The 23,231-nt window shown below is 39.8% G+C and overlaps 2 protein-coding genes across 3 annotated transcripts; one reads left to right on the top strand and one right to left on the bottom strand.

The window, feature by feature from the left end:
• The first annotated feature begins 620 nt into the window (after positions 1-620).
• mre11a (MRE11 homolog A, double strand break repair nuclease) lies at positions 621-9,121 on the top strand. The gene is made up of 20 exons (XM_008425706.3): positions 621-694; positions 1,240-1,310; positions 2,054-2,186; positions 2,297-2,457; positions 2,563-2,650; positions 2,764-2,905; positions 2,988-3,102; positions 4,097-4,282; positions 4,445-4,616; positions 4,708-4,788; positions 4,862-4,991; positions 5,544-5,644; positions 5,748-5,918; positions 6,012-6,071; positions 6,148-6,325; positions 7,311-7,403; positions 7,505-7,566; positions 8,408-8,469; positions 8,566-8,653; positions 8,772-9,121. The coding sequence occupies exons 2-20, from the start codon at positions 1,291-1,293 to the stop codon at positions 8,811-8,813; spliced, it is 2,085 nt and encodes a 694-aa protein (XP_008423928.1). The 5' UTR covers positions 621-694; positions 1,240-1,290; the 3' UTR covers positions 8,814-9,121.
• Positions 9,122-9,417: 296 nt separating this feature from the next.
• tmprss4a (transmembrane serine protease 4a) lies at positions 9,418-21,493 on the bottom strand. Of its 2 annotated transcripts, none has more exons than XM_081614434.1 (13): positions 21,364-21,493; positions 13,822-13,885; positions 13,343-13,468; positions 12,984-13,136; positions 12,756-12,879; positions 12,544-12,663; positions 11,993-12,036; positions 11,370-11,526; positions 11,088-11,254; positions 10,759-10,854; positions 10,523-10,659; positions 10,222-10,377; positions 9,418-10,148 (listed from the first exon to the last, which is right to left on the bottom strand). In XM_081614434.1, the coding sequence occupies exons 2-13, from the start codon at positions 13,826-13,828 to the stop codon at positions 10,137-10,139; spliced, it is 1,299 nt and encodes a 432-aa protein (XP_081470560.1). In that variant the 5' UTR covers positions 13,829-13,885; positions 21,364-21,493; the 3' UTR covers positions 9,418-10,136. The 2 variants fall into 2 exon arrangements, with proteins under 2 accessions (XP_081470560.1, XP_008423931.1); XM_008425709.3 differs by lacking the exon at positions 21,364-21,493 and adding an exon at positions 18,639-19,252.
• Between the last annotated feature and the right edge of the window lie 1,738 nt (positions 21,494-23,231).

Raw genomic sequence — 23,231 nt, 5'->3', positions numbered from 1 at the left:
GCATAATTACACATTGTGCTTTAAATGCATTTAAATGTATTTATTTGTTCACCGCTGACATTATTACTTTTCTCAACTGTGCAGTTTTATTTGGACATCCAGACAATTTCAAGAAAATTATTAGCAATGTATTTTTCTGCTACTCTTTACTGTATTATTATTTCCGTCTTGCTAATGTAGTGAAAATGTTTAAAGTGAGAATATATCAGACCACCATTAAAATACTATCTACAATTCATAACCGTGAGCTTAATGTACAGCAATTATATTAATTTCTTTAAAAAATGAAAGTTGGATTTTACATTACTCTACTTTGTGTGTCGTGTTCACACACAAAGTGCGTGAACATTTGTGTGTGAACATTATATTACATTGTTGTTGTATGCCTTCCAACAAAAATACCGTTGCCACTATAGCGAACGTCAAGTATCAAATATCGCTTTGCGGCGTCTATTCTTCAATGTCTATCCATTTTAGCACGCGAGGACAAGGTTCAGCGGTGCTCCTACTCGGATAAACCAAGCGACACCACTAGTTTTGCGGAAATGTAGTTCTCTTCCTCGGAGATTATTGTAGGTCGAGTTTGTGATCGCCCAGAATAAAAACTACAATAACCGTGAGCAATCTAAAAGGGGGAAATGACGTTTTGCAAGAGTTACCGGGATTTTCAGGGTAAATAGAGACTTAATGGGAGGTTGGTGGCATGACTTTCAGTTTCATCTGTGTTTTATATGTTTTGTGTACTTATCAAGCCAATGTTACGCATACATATTAAATGTTAACTAAAGCTAGCTTCCATGCAAAGAAAGCTGGTGCATTGCACCATAGGATTTTAAAAAAATGCTAACTTTACTATCCCCTCGCTAAATTACCATTGAGTTACACGCTTCTATTAGCCATGGCCGCCACTTTAGTTATTGTTAATTAGCACGGTGTTAGTCCATACAACACTGAATAGCTACGTATGTTTTAGAAGCTATAGCTATTCTTTCCGGAAGTAATTTCATTTGACAAATATCAGGCTTTCTTTAAAAAAAATAATAAAAAAGATAATAACGTAGGCACTATGTTTTACTTTATGACTGATGGTTATAAAAGAAAAAAAGTTGAAACAAATCGTGGGATCTGAATGAACAGAGGAGGTCTTAAGAAGCAGCATGCTTATATACAACTGGATTTCTGAGAATCTTTTAGCACGTTTATAATCTGCTTGTTCTGGATTGTCTCTGTTCTCCACAGGGGAGCCATTTGTTAACGTGCCAGCTTTTGAATAGAGCCTCTTGTGTCGTCATGTCTTCAGAAAACACATTGTAAGTTTTCCATCCTGACCAGTTTCCCTTTTCCTTTCTGAAAAAATGCATCTCCGCCACAGTTTAGTTAGATCATACTCTTTCTATTTTCAGATCATTCCTTTATCACTATTATGCTTCAGACCTCTTTGCACTGGTCAACTGTTGGTATCAAATTAAAGGTGGCAAAGTACAAATTAAATTTATTCATATTCATTAGCGACAGATGTTGTCTCAAGGAACTTAACAAAAAAACAAATAGGACATCCAATGTATATAGACGCGGGCTGCACAGTGGCGCAGTTGGTAGAGCTGTTGCCTTGCAGCAAGAAGATTCTGGGTTTGATTCCCAGCCCCAGTCTTTCTGCATGGAGTTTGCATGTTCTCCCTGTGCATGCGTGGGTTTTCTCCGGGTACTCCGGTTTCCTCCCACAGTCCAAAAACATGACTGTCAGGTTAATTGGCCTCTCCAAATTGCCCCTAGGTGTGAGTGTGTGTGTGTGTATGGTTGTATGTCTCTGTGTTGCCCTGCGACAGACTGGCGACCTGTCCAGGGTGACCCCGCCTCTCGCCTGGAACGTTAGCTGGAGATGGGCACCAGCAACCCTCCCGACCCCACTGAGGGACAAGGGTGTAAGAAAATGGATGGATGGATGTATATAGATGAATGTATCAGCATGATTTTAGTTTAAATTGTATTGTATTGTGTCTCTCTTAAAGATCAAAGCTGTGTTTATCATCACATTTCGCCTTCACTTTTCCAGGGATGATGAGGATACATTCAAGATCCTGATTTCCACTGATATTCACCTCGGTTACCTTGAGAAAGACGCGATTCGTGGCAGCGACTCCTTCAACACACTGAACGAAATCCTGGAATGTGCCAAGGAGAATCAGGTGCTTGCGAGTTGCCGCGATCAATATTTACATCTTGTTTTGTCTGAATAATTTTTTTTTTTCTCTGCTGCTCATCTGCCTGATTTGGTTTGTGATTTATTTTTCTGCAGGTAGATCTCATCCTGCTGGGTGGGGATTTGTTTCACGAGAACAAGCCGTCAAGACGATGCCTCCACAGCTGCATCACCATGCTGAGGAAATACTGCATGGGCGACTCGCCTGTGACCTTCAACATCCTCAGTGACCAGACTACTAACTTCAACACAACACAGTCAGTTTTCTTTTTTTTTTTGTTTTTTTTTTGTTGCCTGCCTCTGCGGGTTTTCCATCAGTGTTGCATATGTACCGAATGAATGAATGAATCATTGTGTTGCAGGTTCCCCTGGGTGAACTATCAGGATGAAAACCTGAACATTTCTATCCCTGTCTTCAGTATTCATGGCAACCACGACGATCCAACCGGGGTGAGTTCCTTCTGCTTGAAAAACAATGAGTACATCAACTAGAAATGAATCCTGAGTATATATTTCATTTAGTTTATCTGTGTGTTCATCCTTAAAACGTCTTTTGTTTCGAGGCGGAAGGTTTGTGTGCGCTGGACCTGCTGAGCGCGTCTGGTCTCGTCAATCACTTTGGTCACTCTCACTCTGTGGAGAGGATAGAGATTAGTCCAATCCTCTTGCAGAAAGGCAGCACCAAGCTGGCCCTGTACGGTCTTGGTAGGTTTGGGTTTCCCATTGGTTCCTACTTGTTCAATTCTCATCTGCTTTGTACCTAACTTTTGCATGAATGCCTGTTAAGGTTCGATCCCGGATGAGCGCCTGTACAGGATGTTTGTCAACAAGCAGGTCACCATGCTTCGACCCAAAGAGGATCAAGATACTTGGTTTAACCTCTTTGCGATTCACCAGAACAGGTGTGTCCTCAAAACATGAGTGATGTGAACAGTTTTAATTTAGTTGGTGGAATTTGTATTGGAACAAATGCAGTGCCTTGCAAAAATACTCAAACTAAAAAGTAACTTAGTGACACGTAAGATAATTTACAACATTTTGTGTTTCTATTCAGCCCCTTCTGCTAAAATCTATAGTCAGTATTTTAGGTTTGAACTTTAACTGGGCCATTCTAACATGTGTGCAGCCTTTAAACTATTCAGGGTTATATCACTGAAAGGTGATCCTGAGAGACATGCTAACTAGCCTAAGCATTAATGGCAGGCTGTTGTAGTGAACCAGCTGCAGCAGAGAGAATGGTGGAGAGTGTGAGCAGTGCGTACGTGAGAGTGATTGACAGTGCTGAGGCCCTCCTCCTGGCTGTGATTGGCTGTTTTTGACCCAGCAGTGTATATCTGTAGTTGGCACTGTGAGAAGGCAGAGAAGCTTGATTATTTTTTTCTTTCACAGATTGTCTGTCTCATACCATCTTGTCACAACATTGTGATAGTTTTAACAAATATGTAAAGAACATATTTATACATGCATCTCTTTATAAAAGTTGCACATTGCTGCTTTAACATGAAAAGTGTTACTACGGGTTACCATGGGCCCTTTGGCTGCTTCTCTGATTATGTGTTTCTTTACTACCAGGCCTGTCAGATCAGGTTCACGGCCTTATCTTGCATAAGCAAGCGCCACTTTTGATTCGTTGAGTTTATATTAACATGCAATATTGAATTTAGACGCACTCTTACATGTGTGTCTTGTATGATGAAGATGTTTTCACCTTATCCTACTACCGTTTATTCGAGGAGCGGCCATATTGAAAAGCAAAGTCAAACGGTTTTAAGGAGGAGTTATTTCTGCTTTTTTTTCTTCTTATGTTATTTATTACCATAAAGGTAAATAACTTTTGTCAATCTTTTCATGCGTTGTTTTCAAAGTGAGCAATATTTGTGCCATTTTTCTGTTTAGGAGTAAACACGGTCCCACAAACTACATTCCTGAGCAGTTCCTGGATGATTTCATTGACCTGGTTGTTTGGGGCCACGAACACGAGTGTTTGATTACTCCAACTAGAAACGAGCAGCAGCTTTTCTACGTGACGCAGCCAGGAAGCTCTGTAGCCACATCCCTGTCGCCTGGAGAGGCCACCAAGAAGTAAACACACACACACACACACACACACACACACACACACACACACACACACACACACACACACACACACACACACACACACACACACACACACTGCAGGACATTTCCTATTGTATTTTGAACAGCTGCAGTTTTCAAGCCTCTGCCGTTGTGCTCACTTAGGCATATAGGACTGCTTAGAGTCAAAGGTCGTAAAATGAAGATGGAGAAGATCCCTTTGAAGACAGTCCGTCAGTTCTTCATCCAGGATGTCGTGCTGGCCGACTACGAGGATCTCTTCACGCCTGATACTCCTCAGGTTACAAAGAAGGTGGAGAACCTGTGCTATGCAAAGGTAAGCGATGTTCGTCTTAAAATGCGCTGCACCGGTTTAAGATTTCACTCCATTTGCCTCTGTCAACCTTTTCCTTCTTGTCCATACGCAGGTCTCTGAGATGTTAGAGGAAGCCGAGAGGGAAAGACTCGGCTGTTCGCTCACGCCGGAGAAACCTCTAATCCGCCTGAGGGTGGGCCGAGTTCTGCACTCATCTTTACGTCCGCGCTCGTCAGCGAGTGAATTCCCCTCGTTCTTGTCTCCAGGTGGACTACAGCGGAGGTTTTGAAACGTTCAACACGTCTCGCTTCAGTCAGAAGTTTGTGGACCTCGTGGCTAACCCAAAGGATATAATCCACTTCCTCAGAAAGCGCGAGCAAAAGGAGGGCGTCAAAGGTCGGACTTCGCCTAAATACGTTTCTGCTGACTTTTTCTTTTTGAATCCAATGGTGTCAGTCGGCGTCTGCTCATCGGGCGTAAATTGAGGAATTTTATTCTTTTATGGATGCATCTTTGCTTTCCTTTTTTCCAGGGTATTAATGTCACAATCATTCCCAAAAGCTTGGTGTTATCCTTCTTTATCTCTCTGGGGTTGTTATCTTGTTGGAAAACTCAGTTATCTCAGTTCATTTTACAAAATATGAAATGTTGCCAAACGACGGCACAGGAACCCAATTTGACAATTTTACAAACAAAAAAAAAATGCGGAAGTCAAAGGCTTAAAATCCAAGAAATAATGACATTCATGCGAATGATTAGTTTCTAAACCTCTGACTGGAACCGTATTGGATAAATTCAAGTTAATTAAATTTGAAACAAAATGAGGAAATAATCAATCTTGCTTCTTTTTTTTATACCGTTAGTGGATTCTTTCGTAAGACCTCCAGGTATTTTATATGTTCAGTATGTTATTTGTTGTATATATTCGTCATTTATTGCAAATTTTAGACGAGTTCAACGTCGACTACAGCAAGCTAGTAAAACCAGCTGCTGTTGAGGGACTGAGAGTGGAGGACCTGGTTAAGCAGTACTTTGAAGCGGCTGAGCAGGTGTGTAAACTTTAAATGAAACGCTGACGTCACTCGCAGGATTTAATTTTTTCCCCACGCTTCGTCTGATGTTGTCACTGAGCGTGTGTGTGTGTCTTCACAGAAGGTGCAGCTGTCCCTGCTGACCGAGCAGGGCATGGGGAAAGCCATCCAGGAGTTTGTGGACAAAGACGAAAAGGACGCCATCGAGGAGCTCATCACCTACCAGCTGGAGAAGACGCAGCGGCATCTTCAGAGCAGAGGAGTGACCACAGAGCAAGATATTGATGCAGAGGCGAGACGGGCAACCAAAGAGCTCAGCAAACCGCCGCGTCGTGCGGCGCCGTGACGACGGGGGGTTAACGGAATTAAATTTTTTTTTTTTCAGATTCAGAAATTCAGAGACTCCAAGAAGAATACGACTGAAGAAGAGGACGACATCAAAGAAGTAGGGTAGAATAACCAACCGGGTTTTTGTCAGACGGCGTGAAGAGCTTGTGGTTCACTTTGCGTTTGTGTCTCAGGCCATCAACCGAGCCAGAGCCCACCGGATGGAGCGCGGCGATCTCGATTTGTCAGATGAGCCCGCAGACGCCACCATGGACTCCGACGAGGACTCGGGGTCGCTTCCTGCTCCGACCCGAGGCAGAGGACGAGGAGGCGGTAGAGGGCGAGGAAGTCGGGGAGGGGGTAGAGGGAGAGGTGAGGGTCCCACATGGAGGTCAGGAGGTGCTTTTGTCAGATGCAATGTTTTGTTTGTCAATTCTAGGGTTTCAACAATTAAAACTTAAACACATCTAAATCCAGCAAAGACATTTAAAGAGACAAGGCTGCTATTCAAGATGTTCATGTCAGTCAAAAATAGAAAGTTAAACAAAATTAGCTTCACTTTATTGAACTAAATTCCATTTTTATTCTCATTTCACACCAGTATTGCAAGTTGCACCTTTCACCACTAACGTATCTCTGCAAGTCTGAGGACTTACCTCATGTTAATGATGTAAATCTGGTCTAAAGCAGCCGTGCTCATAACCATATTGGCTTGTGATTTACTTATATTTGTTGTTGCTCTCTCTAAATTCAGCTACCATGTGACCTTGAGATAAATGGCTGCTGCCATCCAGTCAAATACGTAACGGGACCTATTTTTATCAGACACCTAGGAAGTCTGGTATTAATAACAATGATATCTAATACCTTCTGCTCACTGTTTTCATACATTTCTGCTAGTTATTCACCAGGTATTCAGTGAACTGTAGCAGTTGCTGCCAATTTGTTCTGTTTTTACGTCGGGCCTAATTGACTGAAGAAGTCCATGTAGCCAGAAAGAAAGCTACTTTCTGATTTCTGGATTTGAATATGCAAACCAACTGGAATTTTTTTTTTGCAAATGTGCTCTCGGTACGTCGTTCAGGCCGGAATCTGGGCGTGGGCCGACAGGGAAAGTTCTGAACGGTCAAATTCAGAGCCTCGGGCCTCGAAACGTCACCCGAGTGGCATAAAGTGGTAAATAAATAAGCCAGCACTGGAGTCCTGCAGTGAGAGTCTTTTTTGTTCTTTTAATAAAGCATTTACCTAAATTGTCGTGAAGAACTTTCCATCTAATTCGGCGTTGCAGAATTAGATGCAATTAGATGCAAAAAATTTTTTTTGTCTCATTAAATCTTCTGTTCTTTGTTCTGTCCAGGTTCTGCTGCATCAGAAGCAAAGCCGGCCGGTCGGGGTCGGGGTCGTTCCCAGAGATCAGCACCAGCATCTCAAACCAGAAACATATTTCAGGGTAGAGGGGACGCTTCATTCATTAAGGATAATCCGCTGAAATATTTTAGATTATTTCCTATTTTCTCAATATTATGTCTTTTATCTCATCCCATTTCTCAGCTTTTCAGGCTACGTCCCAAAGATCTCAAACAGGGGGATCCACTTCTTCTGCAGCCGAAGAGGTAAATTAACCAATAAACGTCCGTTGAGATTTTTGCTTTTTTCACCAACTTGAATGGATTTCAACATTTCTTTGTTTCTTATGTCTCAGCTCTACTAATTTTAGAGTTTAGATCGGGACAAAAAACAAAACAAGCCAGTGTCCAAGCCCAGTCTGACCCAAGTAATTAACTTATCATAAGTAATTAACTTTAATTACAGCCTGAAGTCAACCCCGACATATTGCTTCAATTAAGATTTCACTGCTCTTGTTTTTAGTGTAATTTGAGTAATCAGTGTAACTTTAGCTTTTGTTTAGCCACTTCCAGCTCCATTTTGTCACCTGTAACCGCAGGGTGACTCATGTGCAAATCATCTGGGATGTGTTTGATAGGAGCAGAGCAGGGCGGAGCTGCATGTTTTACAGTCTAACAAACATCTGCACATTACTGTCTTTCTTTCCTGATCATGATAAACTACCGAATCAGTTATTAAGTAGATTAACACGACTTTATATTGTGAATTTACATTTGGTCTATTCTTTGCTGAATGTTTTGTAGGTTTTTGAAACTCGCCACAGAAGCCTGAGCCAACCTGACCATCGAGCAAATAATTTTGGCCTGGCCTGGCTCGAATTTTGTTTCGGTGTCGGGCTCGGAGTGTAGAAATGTAAATTTAAAAAAAGAATTAAAAAAAAAAAACATCATGAAATGGGAAGTTATAACAGAGAACCTGGCTAAAAACTTAAGCGACTAATTAAGTCAAAAAATAAATTCTAGAGCTTACCTGTCACATGGAAAATATTCCTGAAACCTTCATAAACGTAACACATAATTCCTCTCCGTGCTGTTCGACCGTCTTCAGGTGATCATAGATGACTCAGACGAAGATATACCCGTAATGAAAGCTACCAGGCCGCCTCCCAGGTTTGTGCTAAGCTAACATTTAGCAGAGAAAAGCCACAGAGATGCATATCGTTTTTCTCCGGCCTCTAAGCTGAATTTTGTTCCTGTCAAACACAGATCATCATCATCATCTGTCCCCAAGTACGGTTCTCAGAGTCAGAGTCAGACCTCTCGAGGTGTTGCTTTTGCTGACAGTGATGAGGAGGTATGAACAAATATGGGGAGTTAGATTAGTCATACTTTCCACATTTACCTCTTGTTTTGCAGCTTACAAACTAATCTTCTCTCTTTTATCTTACTTGTTTTCATGTGGATGAAACCAGGACAACCCGTTCAAAGGCCACAGCCGTGGTTCAAGAAGATAAGCACATCCATCAGTTGTGTTTAATTCAAAGTGTTATTGTGTGTTCCTGCAATGTTCTTCTGTCTTCTTAAATGATGACGATGATTAATTCAGTTTTACAACCAAAACTGCATGGGGTAAAATAATGGAGTGCACCAGCTTCCCGTATTGTGGGGTTTGAAGAGTTTGAGCAGAGGAGTTTAGAAAATGTCAAGTTTGCACCTTCTTGTTTGCTTTCCATTTCCCGGAGGGTTCCTGCTGTTATCTTTTTTTTTTCCACTGCCCTTTCTAAATATGGACAAATAAATTGTTTTCATATAAAATTACAAACATCTGTCCAATATGTTTAAAATCACTGCCAAGGTTTTCATTCCTGATTTGCAGGTGGTTATAGTCGACTAGATATCCAGAGAATCAGTTTGACCCCAGAAGGTCAATTGAAACTCAACGTGTTGTCAAATATTTAGAAACTAATACATTTTACTAGAGATTGGAATTTCATTAAAATGTTTATCTCAGTTTATCAAAAGACACCTTACCAATAGGAATAAATTAATATTGAATGGTTAAATACTTTGTTAGAGTGGTTTGTTCACATTTGTGAAGCAGACGAGAACAAAATGAAAGACGTTCATTTCCCAGTTTTATTTGCACTTCAACACAACAGCCTCCAAGGCGAGAAAAAGTTTATTATATTTACAGACTATTTACAAGTATATGTTAAAACCAAATAAATGTTAACAGCAACAACAACATTTAATTTACATGGAAAGGCAAAACTGACTTGACCTGCACCTTTAAAAAAATCCATAACGCGAGCGTTCAGGAGTCACTGTAATACAATGAAATGCTTTTGTTTTTTTTTCAATTACACTGTAAAATATCGTTGCCTGTAAAAATGCATTATTGGGTGTTGAGTGGAGAGAAAGGTAACAAGTCCAGCACCATAAAAGCTTCCATTAGTGCAGAAAAACACACGTCACTGAATCTGCTCTGACTGGCTTGTTTTGCCAAAAAGTGCTTCCAGATTAAAGAAAGAAAAAATAAAAGCTACAATACTTTTTGAAACCTTAATTTAGGCAGCAGAAAAAACAACAACAACAAAACACACACGTTCCTTGAGGTAAATACAGACATAATGGCACAATCTGTGAAAACGAATATGTCTGTATCCATACTTGTGGCTCAGTGTTTCATTAACAGCAGATGTGCATATTCCGCTCTTCTCCCCCAAAAGTCCTCTTATTTACATACGGCAGTGCTAAAACAAGAACTTTGAGCTTCACAGTCTGTCTCGGGTAAAAATGCCTGAAATCCATTTAGTGGCTCCAGTCACAGTGGAACATCACTGATTTTTCTGAAAAAAAGAAGAAAAAACTGATGTAATTGAAGCCTGCAAAAATGGAGCTTCCTTTGTTTGCATGCAGTACCTCAATGACTTCATAGATCCAGTTGAGCATGTCATCCACGTTGCTGTAGACTCCAGGCCGGTTTTCCCGCGCGCAGCCGTCGCCCCAGCTCACCACTCCCACCAGATTCCACTGACTGGAGGAGGAAAGGTACACCAAGGGGCCTCCGCTGTCACCCTGCAGTTTTAACCACAACACAAATGGCTCAGTATTAAAAAAAGAAAAAAACTCAGACATTTGCAAGAACAGAACATTAACGATACATCGTCAAGTTAACTCAATTTATGCATTTAAATGGACCCCCCCGACTGTAACTCATTACCTGGCAGGAATCCACGCCTCCCTTCAAGATGCCAGCACAGATCATCCTTTGCGATATTAAGGATCCATAAATACCGGAACATGTGTTTCGACTAATCATCTCGATATTGGCCATTTGCAGTCTAGTTGCAATTTTTCCTGAAAAGGTAAGACAAATCTGCTGTAGCATTAGATTACCAAAGCAAAACGTTTTTTTTTTTTTTGTTCTTCCTCCCTTGGTTCACGTAATAGTCTCACCATATTCTCTCAGCAATCCCCAGCCTGTGACAACCACAGGAGCCTTGTCAGGAAGGGGAAGGTCTTTAGGTGGGAGACACACTGGCTTGCGATTGTCTGAACATTAAGAAAGTTACAAAGGCGAGTTGAATTAGCTGCTTTTCAAACATGTATGATTACCATTAAATTTTAAATTACATTGCAGTTTAAAACACTGAACACTAGATGTCAGTAAAGGGCTTTTGATAAATGTTCAGATCAATCTCTTGAAGGTCGCCTGACCTTTAAGAGATTGATCTGAACATTTTAAGATTTTGCATGTTTTCAGGTGTACTGCGTTAAAGTCTAACCTCCCATTGAGATCGGGCTGCTCAGCCTCATCATTGCCAAGTCGTAGTCGTTTTTGTCTTTATCGTATTGATCGTGGATTATAATCATGTCCACAGAGAAGGTTCCGAAGGAGGTAATGTATGTCTCTCCTGACATCACTGTCCACCGACTCACCTCTTTGTTACTGCTGCAGGGACCCGAGAATAATGGAGGGAGGGAGAGAGAGAGAGAGGCAGGAGGTTTAATATTGCATGGCAAACAAAAATTCACAAGAAATGGCAAATGGCTGTGATTTTACTAACTTGAAGCAGTGAGCGGCAGTGACAATCCAGCGTGATGACACCAGTGAGCCTCCACACCTGTGTCCACCATTCTGCAGGCTGACTTGCCAGGGATAACTCTCTATATTGGCATCCACGCCACCAACGATGCGATCCACATGGTTCACCTCGCCACAATCTGACCAATACAGAAATTTTTAGGAGAAACAGTTTTTAACGGCACGACCCACTAGCAAATAATTTTTTGTCCTGCTCTCTAACAGTGCTTAATTTTACATCATAAGGTTGACAAATTATCACATAGTGATCACAAATGTTCGTCCTGTAATACTTGGTATCATGTGTTTGATAAAGGTGCATATTAAAAGTATGTAACTTAAAGAGTAACAAGAGGGTGGTTTTATAGTATTAATATATATAATCTATAAAGATTGATGGCAGACGGGGCGACGTGACCTCTTAGTATCCTAGCAGCAGGAATAAACACAACGTGTTATGAGTTTCTAGGGGTTGCTTAGGCCTGCACGTGTGAAACTTGTCACCTCTAATGCTCATCTCCACTGAAACCTATTTTATGTCATGAAAACCCTGGAAACAATGCAGTCACACGACGACACACTGGGTTTTCTAAAACCAGAACTCACCTGAGCATTTCAAAGAGACCACAGATCCAGTGCGGCACACGCTGCTGTTTGGACAAAAAAGAGAAAGGGTGATAAGCCAAGAGCGCTGTATGCTAATGTAACCGAAAACAACTTAAATGATGGACATGTAGGAATAATCTTTCCCCTGCTTCTCCAACTTCAACCCATGTTGAACTATGCCTCAGTTTTTGTTCCGTTTTGTCGGGGTAAAGCACCCGTTTGTTCACTTTAGTAGAAAATGCATTTGAGGAACAAAAACTGGACTTTTTTTCTGCTTCACAGTGCCTTTCAGGAACAGAAACTTTGTAAAGAAAAGACAACAAGAGTCAAAAAGAAAAGTGGAATGAAGGGGAGTTTTTGTACAGTAATAGCAGATTAATATTTATAGTATGTTAACTTTCGTTTGTTTTTTTTTATATATAGGGAGATTTTTTGGCCTGCTCAGATGGCTTGAAACCTCAATTTGGCCATAAATCATCCCTGCAAGTGCCACAAACAAACAGGACTTCAAAAAAAAAAAAAAAACATGAGGAAAACTGTGTTGTTCTCACCGGTCAGTGGCTGCCTGATGTACTGGTGTGCTCCCACTCTCGCTCCTGACTGCTGCGAATGGTCCAGTTATTAAAGGATACTGCAAAGTGCTAACGTCAACATTTTTGCTTGTTGGGGATCTGTTCACGGAGAGTAAAGGAGAAAGGGGAGGCTCTATGTAACTCAAGACCAAACAACCAGTTTCTTAAGTCGTACTATTGTTAAAACTCACTTTGTGTATCCTAGTTGTTTGCAAGCAGTCTCGGTGTGCTGTGCGGTCCAGTCGTCGTTGCAGACAGTCCTCCACGTTTTGCCGTTGAACACTTGGAGGACACTCGCAGCGGAAATTAGACGCACTGAGAGGACGAGAGGAAGGGGACAAAAACGTCACGATTTCGCTTCCAAGCTGTAGTTTTGCTTACAGGATAATATATGAACGTGTCAGGTGTTTCAGTCGTACCTGGGAATGTGCCGTTTGCTTTGAATTCTGACGTACAATAAGCCTCATCTTCTCCATCGAAGCAATCAATGTTCCCATCACAGGATTTAGCGAGTGGGATGAACTTCGCCGAGCGTGTGCAGTAGTAGTAATGCTTTTCAATTAGATTCTTGACTGGAGGGGAGAGGAGGCACATGTGAGAACAGTAGAGCAGAACATGGGTTAGAAATGTGTGACACTAAATCCTGGAAATGATTCTTCATAGAAACATTTGTTCTGCTGAAATGCAAAGGAAAGTCTCGTTTAAAATAGCAAACTCGTTTGTATCCCCAAAAAATAACATTCGTAACGTATAATGTTATCGGGAATTGGGGACTTACTAAAATATCCTGCAATGACCAATATGGCCAAAGTCACAACTGCCATCAGAATCCAGATTATTTTCTTTGTCTTTGACAACTTTTCTGCTTTAGGTTTCAAGTTCGCCATGAGTTTTTGTTGAGCATCTGCAAAAGAACAAAGTAAAAAAAAAAAAAAAATCAATAAATCTGAATATTAGAGAGAAAAATTAAATATAATCAAGAACAGTGGTCTTTGACTCCAGTAATCCACTGCATACTGAGGGGGTCAATCAACCATTTAATGCAGGTGTGTTGGACTAGGGACACATCTAAAAGTTGCTGGACAACTGGCCATTGAGGACTGGAGCTGAAAGGGCCTGATCTAGGACTTGTAAAGGAGCCAGAAAAGGACCTGACTGGGTTTCAACAGTTTTGCCCTGCAGTTTCAAATGTTTTAGCTTCCTGAGCCCACATTTGATCTATTATGCAAAATAACCAGAGATGGACTCTTGACTTACTTGGCATATTCGAATTAAGTGGTATTTCGATATCCGCTGCTTCCTGAAATGATGTCTGAGATGCCTGAGGACAGAAGACAACAGATATCACATGAGCAACAAGTGTCCGTTTACTCCCAACACCTGTTCGGACTTGGCTGCTGGGATACCAAAGCTCAGAGAGGGAGCATGGTAATGACCGAAAAGAAATATTGGTAGAAAAAAAAAGGTGGACGTTATGATGTCATTTCAATGTTTACCACTGCATTAATGTCATTTTCTACAAATGTCATCCAACCAAACTGCAAAGTTTATTAGCTGTGATGACTGAGCTGTTTGTCTGCAACACATTGTGGGGACAAAAAAGCAACACTGATGCAAATCGATGCAGGGCTGCAACTTCGACCACAGGAGCCACAGGTTGAGGGCTTTTGGTACTTGATGTTTGTCGTTAAAAGGCAGAGGTGGAGAATAGCAACACAATAGCATCGACAGCGCAAGTCTGTACATGGTGAACCCGACCAATTATGCAGATGCACCTGCTTAAACAAACCAAGCTGAGAATGTTTTTTTTTTATTCTTAAAGATTGTCACATTAAGTTGGCAAGAGCAAAAGCTTAAGACTGGTGGATTTAGTGCCAAACCCTAATCCGCCCTGGGCATGCCATTTCAGATGTGTTTCTGCTTCAGCACACAACAAATGTTTGCAGTGACGTAGAGGCCCGTACAGGTTGTTGTTTTATTGAGTAAGTCACAAATCCACTTGTAGTTCTGGAGTAGCAGACTTATCGACGGGACATGGACCTGGGAACTCTTCTCTTGATCTCATTCAGTTTTTCTGGTTAAATAAAGTCAAAATATTATAAAATCAGCAACTATATATATTTTTGTCACAAATTAGATATGTTGACTAGGACCAGCACTGTTCACCTTTTGAACTGTTTATCTTTCTGTAGCCGACCACATGCACGCACACACATACACACACACACACACACACACACAATCACTTGTTCAGTGATTCAGAAGTCTGATATTGTACCAAAATCAGTTTTAAACTAAATGTGCAAATTACTGGAATGCATCTAAATAACCATTTCCTGGACTGACACCTGGAAAAGTAAGGTAACATTTTAGCATTATTTGTATGACAACCAATAGTAGGATTAATGGGCTGCATGTTATATCAAAATCCTTCAGCTGCTCTACTCAGCTATGAAAGTTCTGGCTGTAAAGATCTAGAATCCAGGCTTTTTAGTAGAAGATTTCTGCTAGAAATTATATACCCTAGAGCAGAAAAAATGGCCAACCTTTTTGGATGACACACCCATCTTTAATTGTTTTATGAAAGCTAAATGTTAGCTTCACTGATTGAGGTTTCAGCAAACCAAATATCTTATGAAGGAACAAAAACAAACTGGAGATGCCCGTTTTGTGATTGGATTAGCTGAACAAAGAAACCATTTTGACTGGCTCCCAACATGAACAGGGAGCTTCTGGATATGGTTTTTATCATCAGGTGAGTGTAGCTACTGGGATGTGAGAAGATCCTATCAACTGATCTTTAATGGAAAGCAAGAAAATTATGCATATATGTTAGATTTTAATGTCTTAGTTGACCTCCATGTAAACTTGAGTATTGAGACATTTTATGTGGGCAATTAAAGAAATTATTAGGAGGTAAATGGAGTGAAATTTTATCTCCCCATTGGTGTAATTCTCCACTTTTTGCTCTCAAAAGTGGACAACTTTGCTTTTCCGGTCATGTTATGCCGTTGTAACAAATTAAGCTAAAATATTGCACCATTCTAGCCAGGCGGGTTTGAATTGGAAAATAGACTGGAAGATTAAAAAAAAAATTAAAAAACTGTAATTAATCAAGAAAGGCATTTTTTATTCTAGATCTCTACAATGTTTGTAATGTTGGCGCTATACATAATATGAGCCTTTATCCGATCTACAGTGTGTTGCCCAACAACTCTTGAGGTGCTTCTGAACATCTGCACAGCCCGATGCAAGATCTGTAGACGAGATCGATAAGCTCTGAAGAGAGCTTCAACAAGTTCACTACAGCTGACTCCACAATCCAAGCCAAGTTTAGAGGCTGAAACAAACTTTACAGCTTCCGGGTTCTCAGTTCTTTTAATCTGAGGATTTCTTTTGACACGCCGATTTTTACCTTTGAACATCGCATGAGTCTCTGGACTCAGTCTGTCCTAGGTGTTCTGGTTACTTGCTGCCTGTCTTGAGACCAGGCAAAGATGCGTCTGCTTGCAGAATCACTGATACCCATCCACTGCCGTTCCCTAGCAAGCTCTTCACTGGCGGTAACGAAATTCCCGGTGCGTCACTTTCTCGGACGGCCTGAAACTTTCTGAAAAGCAGCTTATCCTCTGTCCTCGATGTTCTTAATTTGATAAGTGGTTGAGTTGGGTGTGATCTTATTAGAAGTAGCATGTTTGCATGTGAGGCCCTCTTTTATGCAAAGCACTGAATGAAGCCTGTGTTACTGTGGTGGTAACCATTGTTGGCCAAACAACAATGCTCTCCAGCACCACTCCCTTTTAAAGCAAGTAATTTGTAAAAAAAAAAAAAAACAAGAGTCTGTTTCGAATGTAGTTTGTCTTCAAATCAACATATTTATTCATAACCTGAGAACAATTCATGTTTTATCAGGCAGCATTAACTAATTTTAATTTTTCTCTGACAGAGCCTTGAAAGATAGCACTATTGCAAGATCGTTCGTCTTTCCTGTTTTTCCATATATGAATTCTATGCATAAAGAATCATGTAAAATATTTTGTGAATTTTTAAGCTCTATACACAGTTAGTCATGGCTTCACTCGTCACGAAGATGTCCTACGACTATAGCTTCTGATAATTAGAAATTCATTTGAATCCGGTTATGTTGGTAAAGTTCACAGCTCTGCAGCGGCCCAAACCGACATTTAAACTTGTTTGATCGGTGTTTACTGCTCTGTGTCTGTTGGGTAATAAGGAAGTGTCAACACTGAAAAGACAACAAAAGCCTAATGCACAACTAAAGTACAGCTCATTTTGAGCTTGCCTTAGAAACACGGAAGTAGGTTTGCGCTTACAAGTAAAATGATCGTAAAATATTATATTAGAAAAAGGGGAATTTAAAAGGAAAACAACAACTGCTTCCACAAGTTTGCTGTTAGGTGATACTGTTGCGGCAATCAAATATGAATTTATTTCAAGGCTGTTTCTCGCAAAAGGTAGAATTTGTTCTCTGCTACTTGGCTTCTCAAATTTTAGCACATAATGTGCAAACAGATGATTTCAGGAACTATTCGCTTTGCCCCTTGTTCCACATTTTAGCTTGTTCTACTAGTTTTTGACAGCCTTTAGATTGCAATCATATTTACAGCACAAAGACATTCTAAAGACCTGTCATTGCCCTTTATGTAGATTCGTTTGTTACAAGAGGCAGAAAAAGCACACACATCTACCAGTAGACAAACAGACAGAGAATGTTGCTGAACAGGTTTTATGTACATTATATTCTGTCACAGCAGGTTTTGTTGATCAGACCCCTTGAGGCATTTTGCAGCAGAAATGGTCGCATGTATAAAGTGAAAGACTTTATACACGTCTCAAATATTCGTGTGAGGAATTTTCCATTCAAAGAGTTATTTTATCGTACTTTTAATTCTCTTCTTTTTTACATTGTGGCCTTGTCAATTAGTTTGTTTTGTAATACAACAAAGATGGCTGATTTCCTTAAAACATTGATGTTAAGTAACAAAAATAAAGTCTTGTTGTATTAGGAACTTCAATCTTGAGTTTTAGAAAAAAAAATATCATCAATAAATATCAATACCTCCGAACAATGAAACGCTCATCAAGAAGTCAATGCCATGTTAGGAAACGTTGTGGGTGTACAGCCCAGAACAGTTTTTGGAAATAAGAATTTTTAATCTCGGTGAGTTTCTTTTCCTGGTTTCAAACAAACAAAAAAATTATGACAGGAAACTAGGTCACCAACACCTGAAAGTGTGCCGTAAACTCTGAGTATCGAGAATATGGAGGGGATGAAACTAGTCATGACAACCTGGGAAACCAGAAACATGGCTGTATTACACTGGGAATTGAACAAACGATTTCTGAGAGCAGTTGGTTGTTTTTGTTCCCCGAAATATTATGACACACTCGGCACATTTTCTAAGGCAACGTCTTAAAATAACACGACTGACATAAACCTGTGAGTCACACACAAATCTCTATTCTTTTTTTTTGTCATATTAATCCAATAGTTAGTTTAGTTAGAGTTTTTGGGAAGCTATCCAGCTTTAACAAAAGCAAGTATAACGGGGTCATTTGAAACCCCTGACAATTATCTTTTATTTTACTGTGTTCACTTAGAAAACAAAAATATTTCATCTGAATTCAGCTGAGAAAAATGGGCATCTGAGAAGCTATGCAGGAGAATAGAGAGCTGAAGGCTGTAAAAAGATAATTAAGATAATTAGTTTATGTGATGGAACAAATTCCAATATATATATATATATATATATATATATATATATATATAAAATCGTATTTATATATAATCGTATTTAGGAAGTAAATTTATACTTCCTATGAATTTATATATATTCATATAAATTTATACTTTATAGGAAGTATAAAGTATAAATTTTGAAGTTTTTACCCAACTACACTGCAGAAACTGATTGATATGATTCAACCTAAGAAGTCACCACATTTAATTTTGCAGTGTTTTCAAGCTTGCTTCAGGGTCAGATAGTCAGATCAATTATAACCGCTAGACCTTTAAAAAAAAACAAATGAACAGCCTTGTATGCTATACTCACCCCCATGATGTACTTGTCTTTTTCGGTAAATAGCGTACCACTGGCCCTTTCCTCAGTAGCTGCTGTCCTCTATATTCTCCTTCTTCTGCCTTTTGTCACTTTTTTTTCCCCAACTGGGTTTTAGCAGGAAAACCAGGAGCGGTCCTGTCCCGGTCTCCCTTCCGTGCTCCCTGCACTAATCAATCTACACCTGCGTAACTGAATCTAGCTTGAAGGACGCCTGACCTCCACCTCCGTGGTCCCAAAGCTGTAATGAAACGTGCCGGTGTTCGGAGCCGAGTGTTGTTGCAGGGCAGTTTAGAAAGGAGCTTCTTTCCTAATACTCCGAGGTCTTCTGACAGAGCAAAAACTAAAACCAGGTAACTCGACACTTCAACCGTCCTACCTGCGTTTCCACTGAGTCGTCCCTCCTCCTCTAAACATCTTAACTGACAACTTCAAAAAAAACTCCAGCATTTCACTTTTAACGAGGTCTTGTATTTTACGTGTATTCTTTTCTTTAGTGCTTATTAGTCAGGATTCCCTGAATTGACATGAACTATTATACATTTAAGTGTAAAAAGCAGCACGTAGCTTAAAGACAAAACATGTCTGCAACTGCACGCTGTTTGCTTAGGCGTGGCCGCTCGCTTTGTTTTGACAGTAATATGCTCAGCTGGTATCAGTCAGTCACCCTGACTCACAAACCCGTCAGGTGAACTTTGAGAGATGTTCCGTTTTCACCTGTGCATGTAAACATAAGATGCTTAAAACGGCCGGGTAAATGTAAGGTATGAGATGGTATGGTGAACTGTATAACTTTAAACTCGGGCTCACGTTTATTTCTCTAAATGTGAGACCTTTTTTTTTTTAATCTGAAGATAATGTGATAATTCTTGAATAAATGTATTTATTACTGTGTACAGGTATATCTTTTTTTTTTTAGATCAGATTAACTAAAACAATTCATTGTTTTACTTATTTTTGTTCATTTATAGAGCACATGTAATAGTTGATTATTTCCTAATTTTTATGAAACTCTTTATTATAGAAGTACCTATTTAAGACTCTTATACCAGACTTATATTTCCATCCAAATAAACAAAACTGGCTACACTTAAGGATTCAAATCGAAAATCCCTGCTTAGTTTTTCAGTTTTAAACCTACTAAGTGGCCTAAAGAGCCACACATACCAAACTGCCAAGACTGAGTTCATAACAAACTGTTACATCGCTTTCAAAGAGTTTAATTGCTTTTCAGGGACACATGTCACATTTCTGGTCACTCTTTTATTTGAGTTAATCCAGTGAGAATATTATAGGAAAACAACCGCAGGCAACCAGATAGAGGGAGGGGGGGAGGAAACTAGGTTGGACGTTTGAGAAGTGAGTGACCAGGACGGCAGAAGAGAATGAGCCTTTGTTACAAACAGTAGCAGATAGTCTTTACTGATCTCGGATACCGGATGCTCACTTCCAGTATTTCCTCACCTAGAAAACTTCCACCTCTCGCACCTGATGACTCATAAATCATTCTCGTACAAGCAAACCTCAGTGTGTTGGAAGCTGTGAGCCTGCACTGTGAAAGCCTGGATGAATACAATTTTTGTAACTAAAACAAAAGGTCTTATGGATGTCTCTCGGAAATGAATCGGTTCTAGGCTGATTTACGTTTTTAACAGCAAAGTTCACACTCGATCCCTGCAAAAACAGCTTCTGTTAATCCAGTTGTTATTCTGTCACAGTTTCCACGATGCATCACAGTTCCACCCCAGTGGAATGAGCGATTCTGTTTTGATGCGTTTGCTTGAGCCAAGGAGATCAACACGCGTCTTAGAATTTAGATCAAATGACGTAGCAGTTTGTTTGTCTCTGCCCCTGTCCGCTGCAGCCGGATTCATCTCCAAGCAGGTCCTGCGTGGTTCCACGCAGCTTTTCTCCATTTTGTGTGCATAAATTGGGGTTTATTTTACGATTAGTACAATTCCAAAGGTTCCCCCGACATGAAATAAATTGTTTTATTGATAATAAATATATATGTAGGAGTCCACAGCCACAATAAAATGAATGGTATCTTCACCATTTCCTTGTATTTGGCAGTAAACGATAAATGCTTCCACTCCTGGACCAAAAAAGCAGACGTCTATATTTACTGAACTCCCCCTGCGTGCGCGTGAAGTGCAACTTTAGCGAAGTGGTCAGCAGAGGACAAGAACAACATCGACAAAAACCATGCTGCATAGGTAAAATCAAGTTTTCAAAAGGAAGGCAAGAGAAAAAAAGAGAGGTTGTATAGAGTCATATATGTGTGTGTGTTCATACCTTATACTTGCCTCATCGGATTTATTTTTCAAATGGCATTCAGATTTATTTGTTAGCTTTTCATAACTCTCAGATTTACGTTCAAGGAGAACAAACGGTACCCTTTAAAACGAATTACAAAACACCCACTGAAGGTTATTTTTGTGTGAACAGTTTAGTCATTCTGATCAGAAAAGCAAATAAACAGTTAAAGTTTGACAGAAAGAGACCAAAGTTTGAGTTGCCAGACTCAAACCTGTCACAGTCCACATGCCATTCATTCTGCTCTTCATAATTGTTCCATCATTATTGAAACGCACGCAGACAATTAACTTTGCAATATCGAAACAAGTTTAGGTTTGAATTTGGAAACGAAGGAGGAAGCAATTAAAAACATCTTAGTAATTACCTTTACACACTCATTATCATTACAGTTTATGCTCACCTGCCACGGAAGATTTTTTAATTTATTCTGTAGGTGCTGGTGAATATAGAATCCAAAAAGTATCAAGAAAATTGGACAGAGATCAATAGTTCCTGTTGGAGAATGTTTTTTCTTTTCCTCTGAAGACCTTCAGAACTGACATTTATAGCTTCAACCAGCAAACACCCTCCAATGTTTCTTCATCCCTCCACTCCGCCCTCCTCTTCCTGCAAAGCAAACACACACACTCTCTCTCTCTCACTACATCCTTGAACACACACAATCAGCCCTCTCCCTACATTCAACACCCCCTCTCCCTACTGCCGCCCACCAATGGAGGAGTTTTATCCTTTGTTTTCGCACTTAGGCGTAAATTTTGTGAAACTAAATATAGGGCTTTAGACACCTTGTGGGAAGTGTGATTTGAAAAAAAAAAAAATCTCATCTCCATGGTCAAGCATTGACCCTTATGTATTGTTCCCACAATATAAACGCTTTAAAAAAAAATTTAAAAAATAGGTCAAGCATATTGCTTGACCTATTTTTTTAATTAAAGTTAGTTCCTCTTTGGATTCATTAAAACTCATTTTATGTTATTGTTTTATACAGGGATTTAGTTGTGGAGGTTTTACAAAAAGCCTCATAATCTGGTAAAGGGCGTGTCACGCCACTTCTTGCTGAATGGGTGGATTTACAGTATAAGAAAAGCTGTTAACTCCTGCTCAGAAATGTGAAATATGCTACTCACTATTTAACCAAAGACGGGTGAATGCAGCAATAACGATTCATGAATAATAGCAGAGGGATATGTGATATCTCATAGTGAGGCCTGGCAGCCTCATAATCTAATATTTCCCTAGTCTTTGTGAAAAGGATCAGTTACATTTTTCTGTTGCCATTTCCTTGTGGGGTTTTACTGGAAAAACTGGAAACTTCCTACCTTGAAATAAGATAAAAAGATTTTTTTTTTCCTGTAAAACCCTCTACCTGTGCTTACTGTAAGTGTGAACAAAAAGGCAGGGGTAATTTTCTTTACCCGTCTGTCTACAGCTGATAACGTGACAATAAGAGAAACTAATTTTCAGAAATTTTACTAAAGTGAAGGCAACAATATTCATTTGACATAAATATTTCAGTGGATATCAGAATATACTTGAAAACAATATTCACAGCTTTGGACAAAAACAAACAAATTGAAGAACAATGTTGTTTGTGTTATGTGTTGGTGATGCATGTATGTGAATAAGTAGATGCATTACAAAACCTGAACTAATATAATCTTTGACTTGTCACATGATAGGAGGGAAATTCACTATGCAAAGCATGATGGACGGTGCATAACTCCATACAGCTGGCCACACTTGCTGTATTCAACGGAAATATCGACATTTGCACGTACTGCCTACATTTATATTTTGCAAATGAGTTTCACCTGCTTAACATGACATGATTAGATTGTGAGAAGAAAATAAGAGCCAAACAAAAGAGATCTGTTGAAGAGCACAATGTACTTTTCCATACTGACAGTATTTTTGCTTTTTTACTTCGATAACACATTGAAACAGAGTAATGTGTTTTCTGTGGTTGCCACTGATCTAACTTTAGGGCATGGAGCCAGTAAGGTTTTTACATACTGATAAATTCACGATAAAAGGATAGTTTTCTTAACATGCTGTATCAAGGGTTTTTAAAATTGATGGAAAAATCTGAAGCCAGAAAAATCTGACGGATTACAATTCACACCCCTGACTAGACTTGTTGCAGATGTGCAGACACTTCCAACTTTACGCACAGGGTTCGTAAAAAAAAATCCATTTTGAATATCATCTCTGACATGGACACTGAATTAAATGTAGCCTACTGACTTAAGAGCTGACAGCGCATTGAAG

Source organism: Poecilia reticulata, chromosome 13 (assembly GCF_904066995.2).
Source record: "Poecilia reticulata chromosome 13, P_reticulata-male-v2, whole genome shotgun sequence".
Taxonomy (NCBI): domain Eukaryota; kingdom Metazoa; phylum Chordata; class Actinopteri; order Cyprinodontiformes; family Poeciliidae; genus Poecilia; species Poecilia reticulata.
Note: the sequence above shows the minus strand (reverse complement) of the source record. Positions and strands in the feature narration are given on the sequence as shown.

What these genes read in the sequence shown, in the direction of transcription:
- tmprss4a (XM_008425709.3), bottom strand. An exon ending in AGCAAACGGCACATTCCCAG is followed by an intron (nt 12,880 to 12,983) that starts GTACGACTGAAA and finishes TCGTCCTCTCAG; the next exon opens with TGCGTCTAATTTCCGCTGCG. An exon ending in CATCAGGCAGCCACTGACCG is followed by an intron (nt 12,037 to 12,543) that starts GTGAGAACAACA and finishes TTGTCCAAACAG; the next exon opens with CAGCGTGTGCCGCACTGGAT.
- mre11a (XM_008425706.3), top strand. Translation starts at nt 1,291, where the DNA reads ATGTCTTCAGAAAACACATT. An exon ending in AATGTGCCAAGGAGAATCAG is followed by an intron (nt 2,187 to 2,296) that starts GTGCTTGCGAGT and finishes ATTTTTCTGCAG; the next exon opens with GTAGATCTCATCCTGCTGGG. An exon ending in GGGAGGGGGTAGAGGGAGAG is followed by an intron (nt 6,326 to 7,310) that starts GTGAGGGTCCCA and finishes TGTTCTGTCCAG; the next exon opens with GTTCTGCTGCATCAGAAGCA.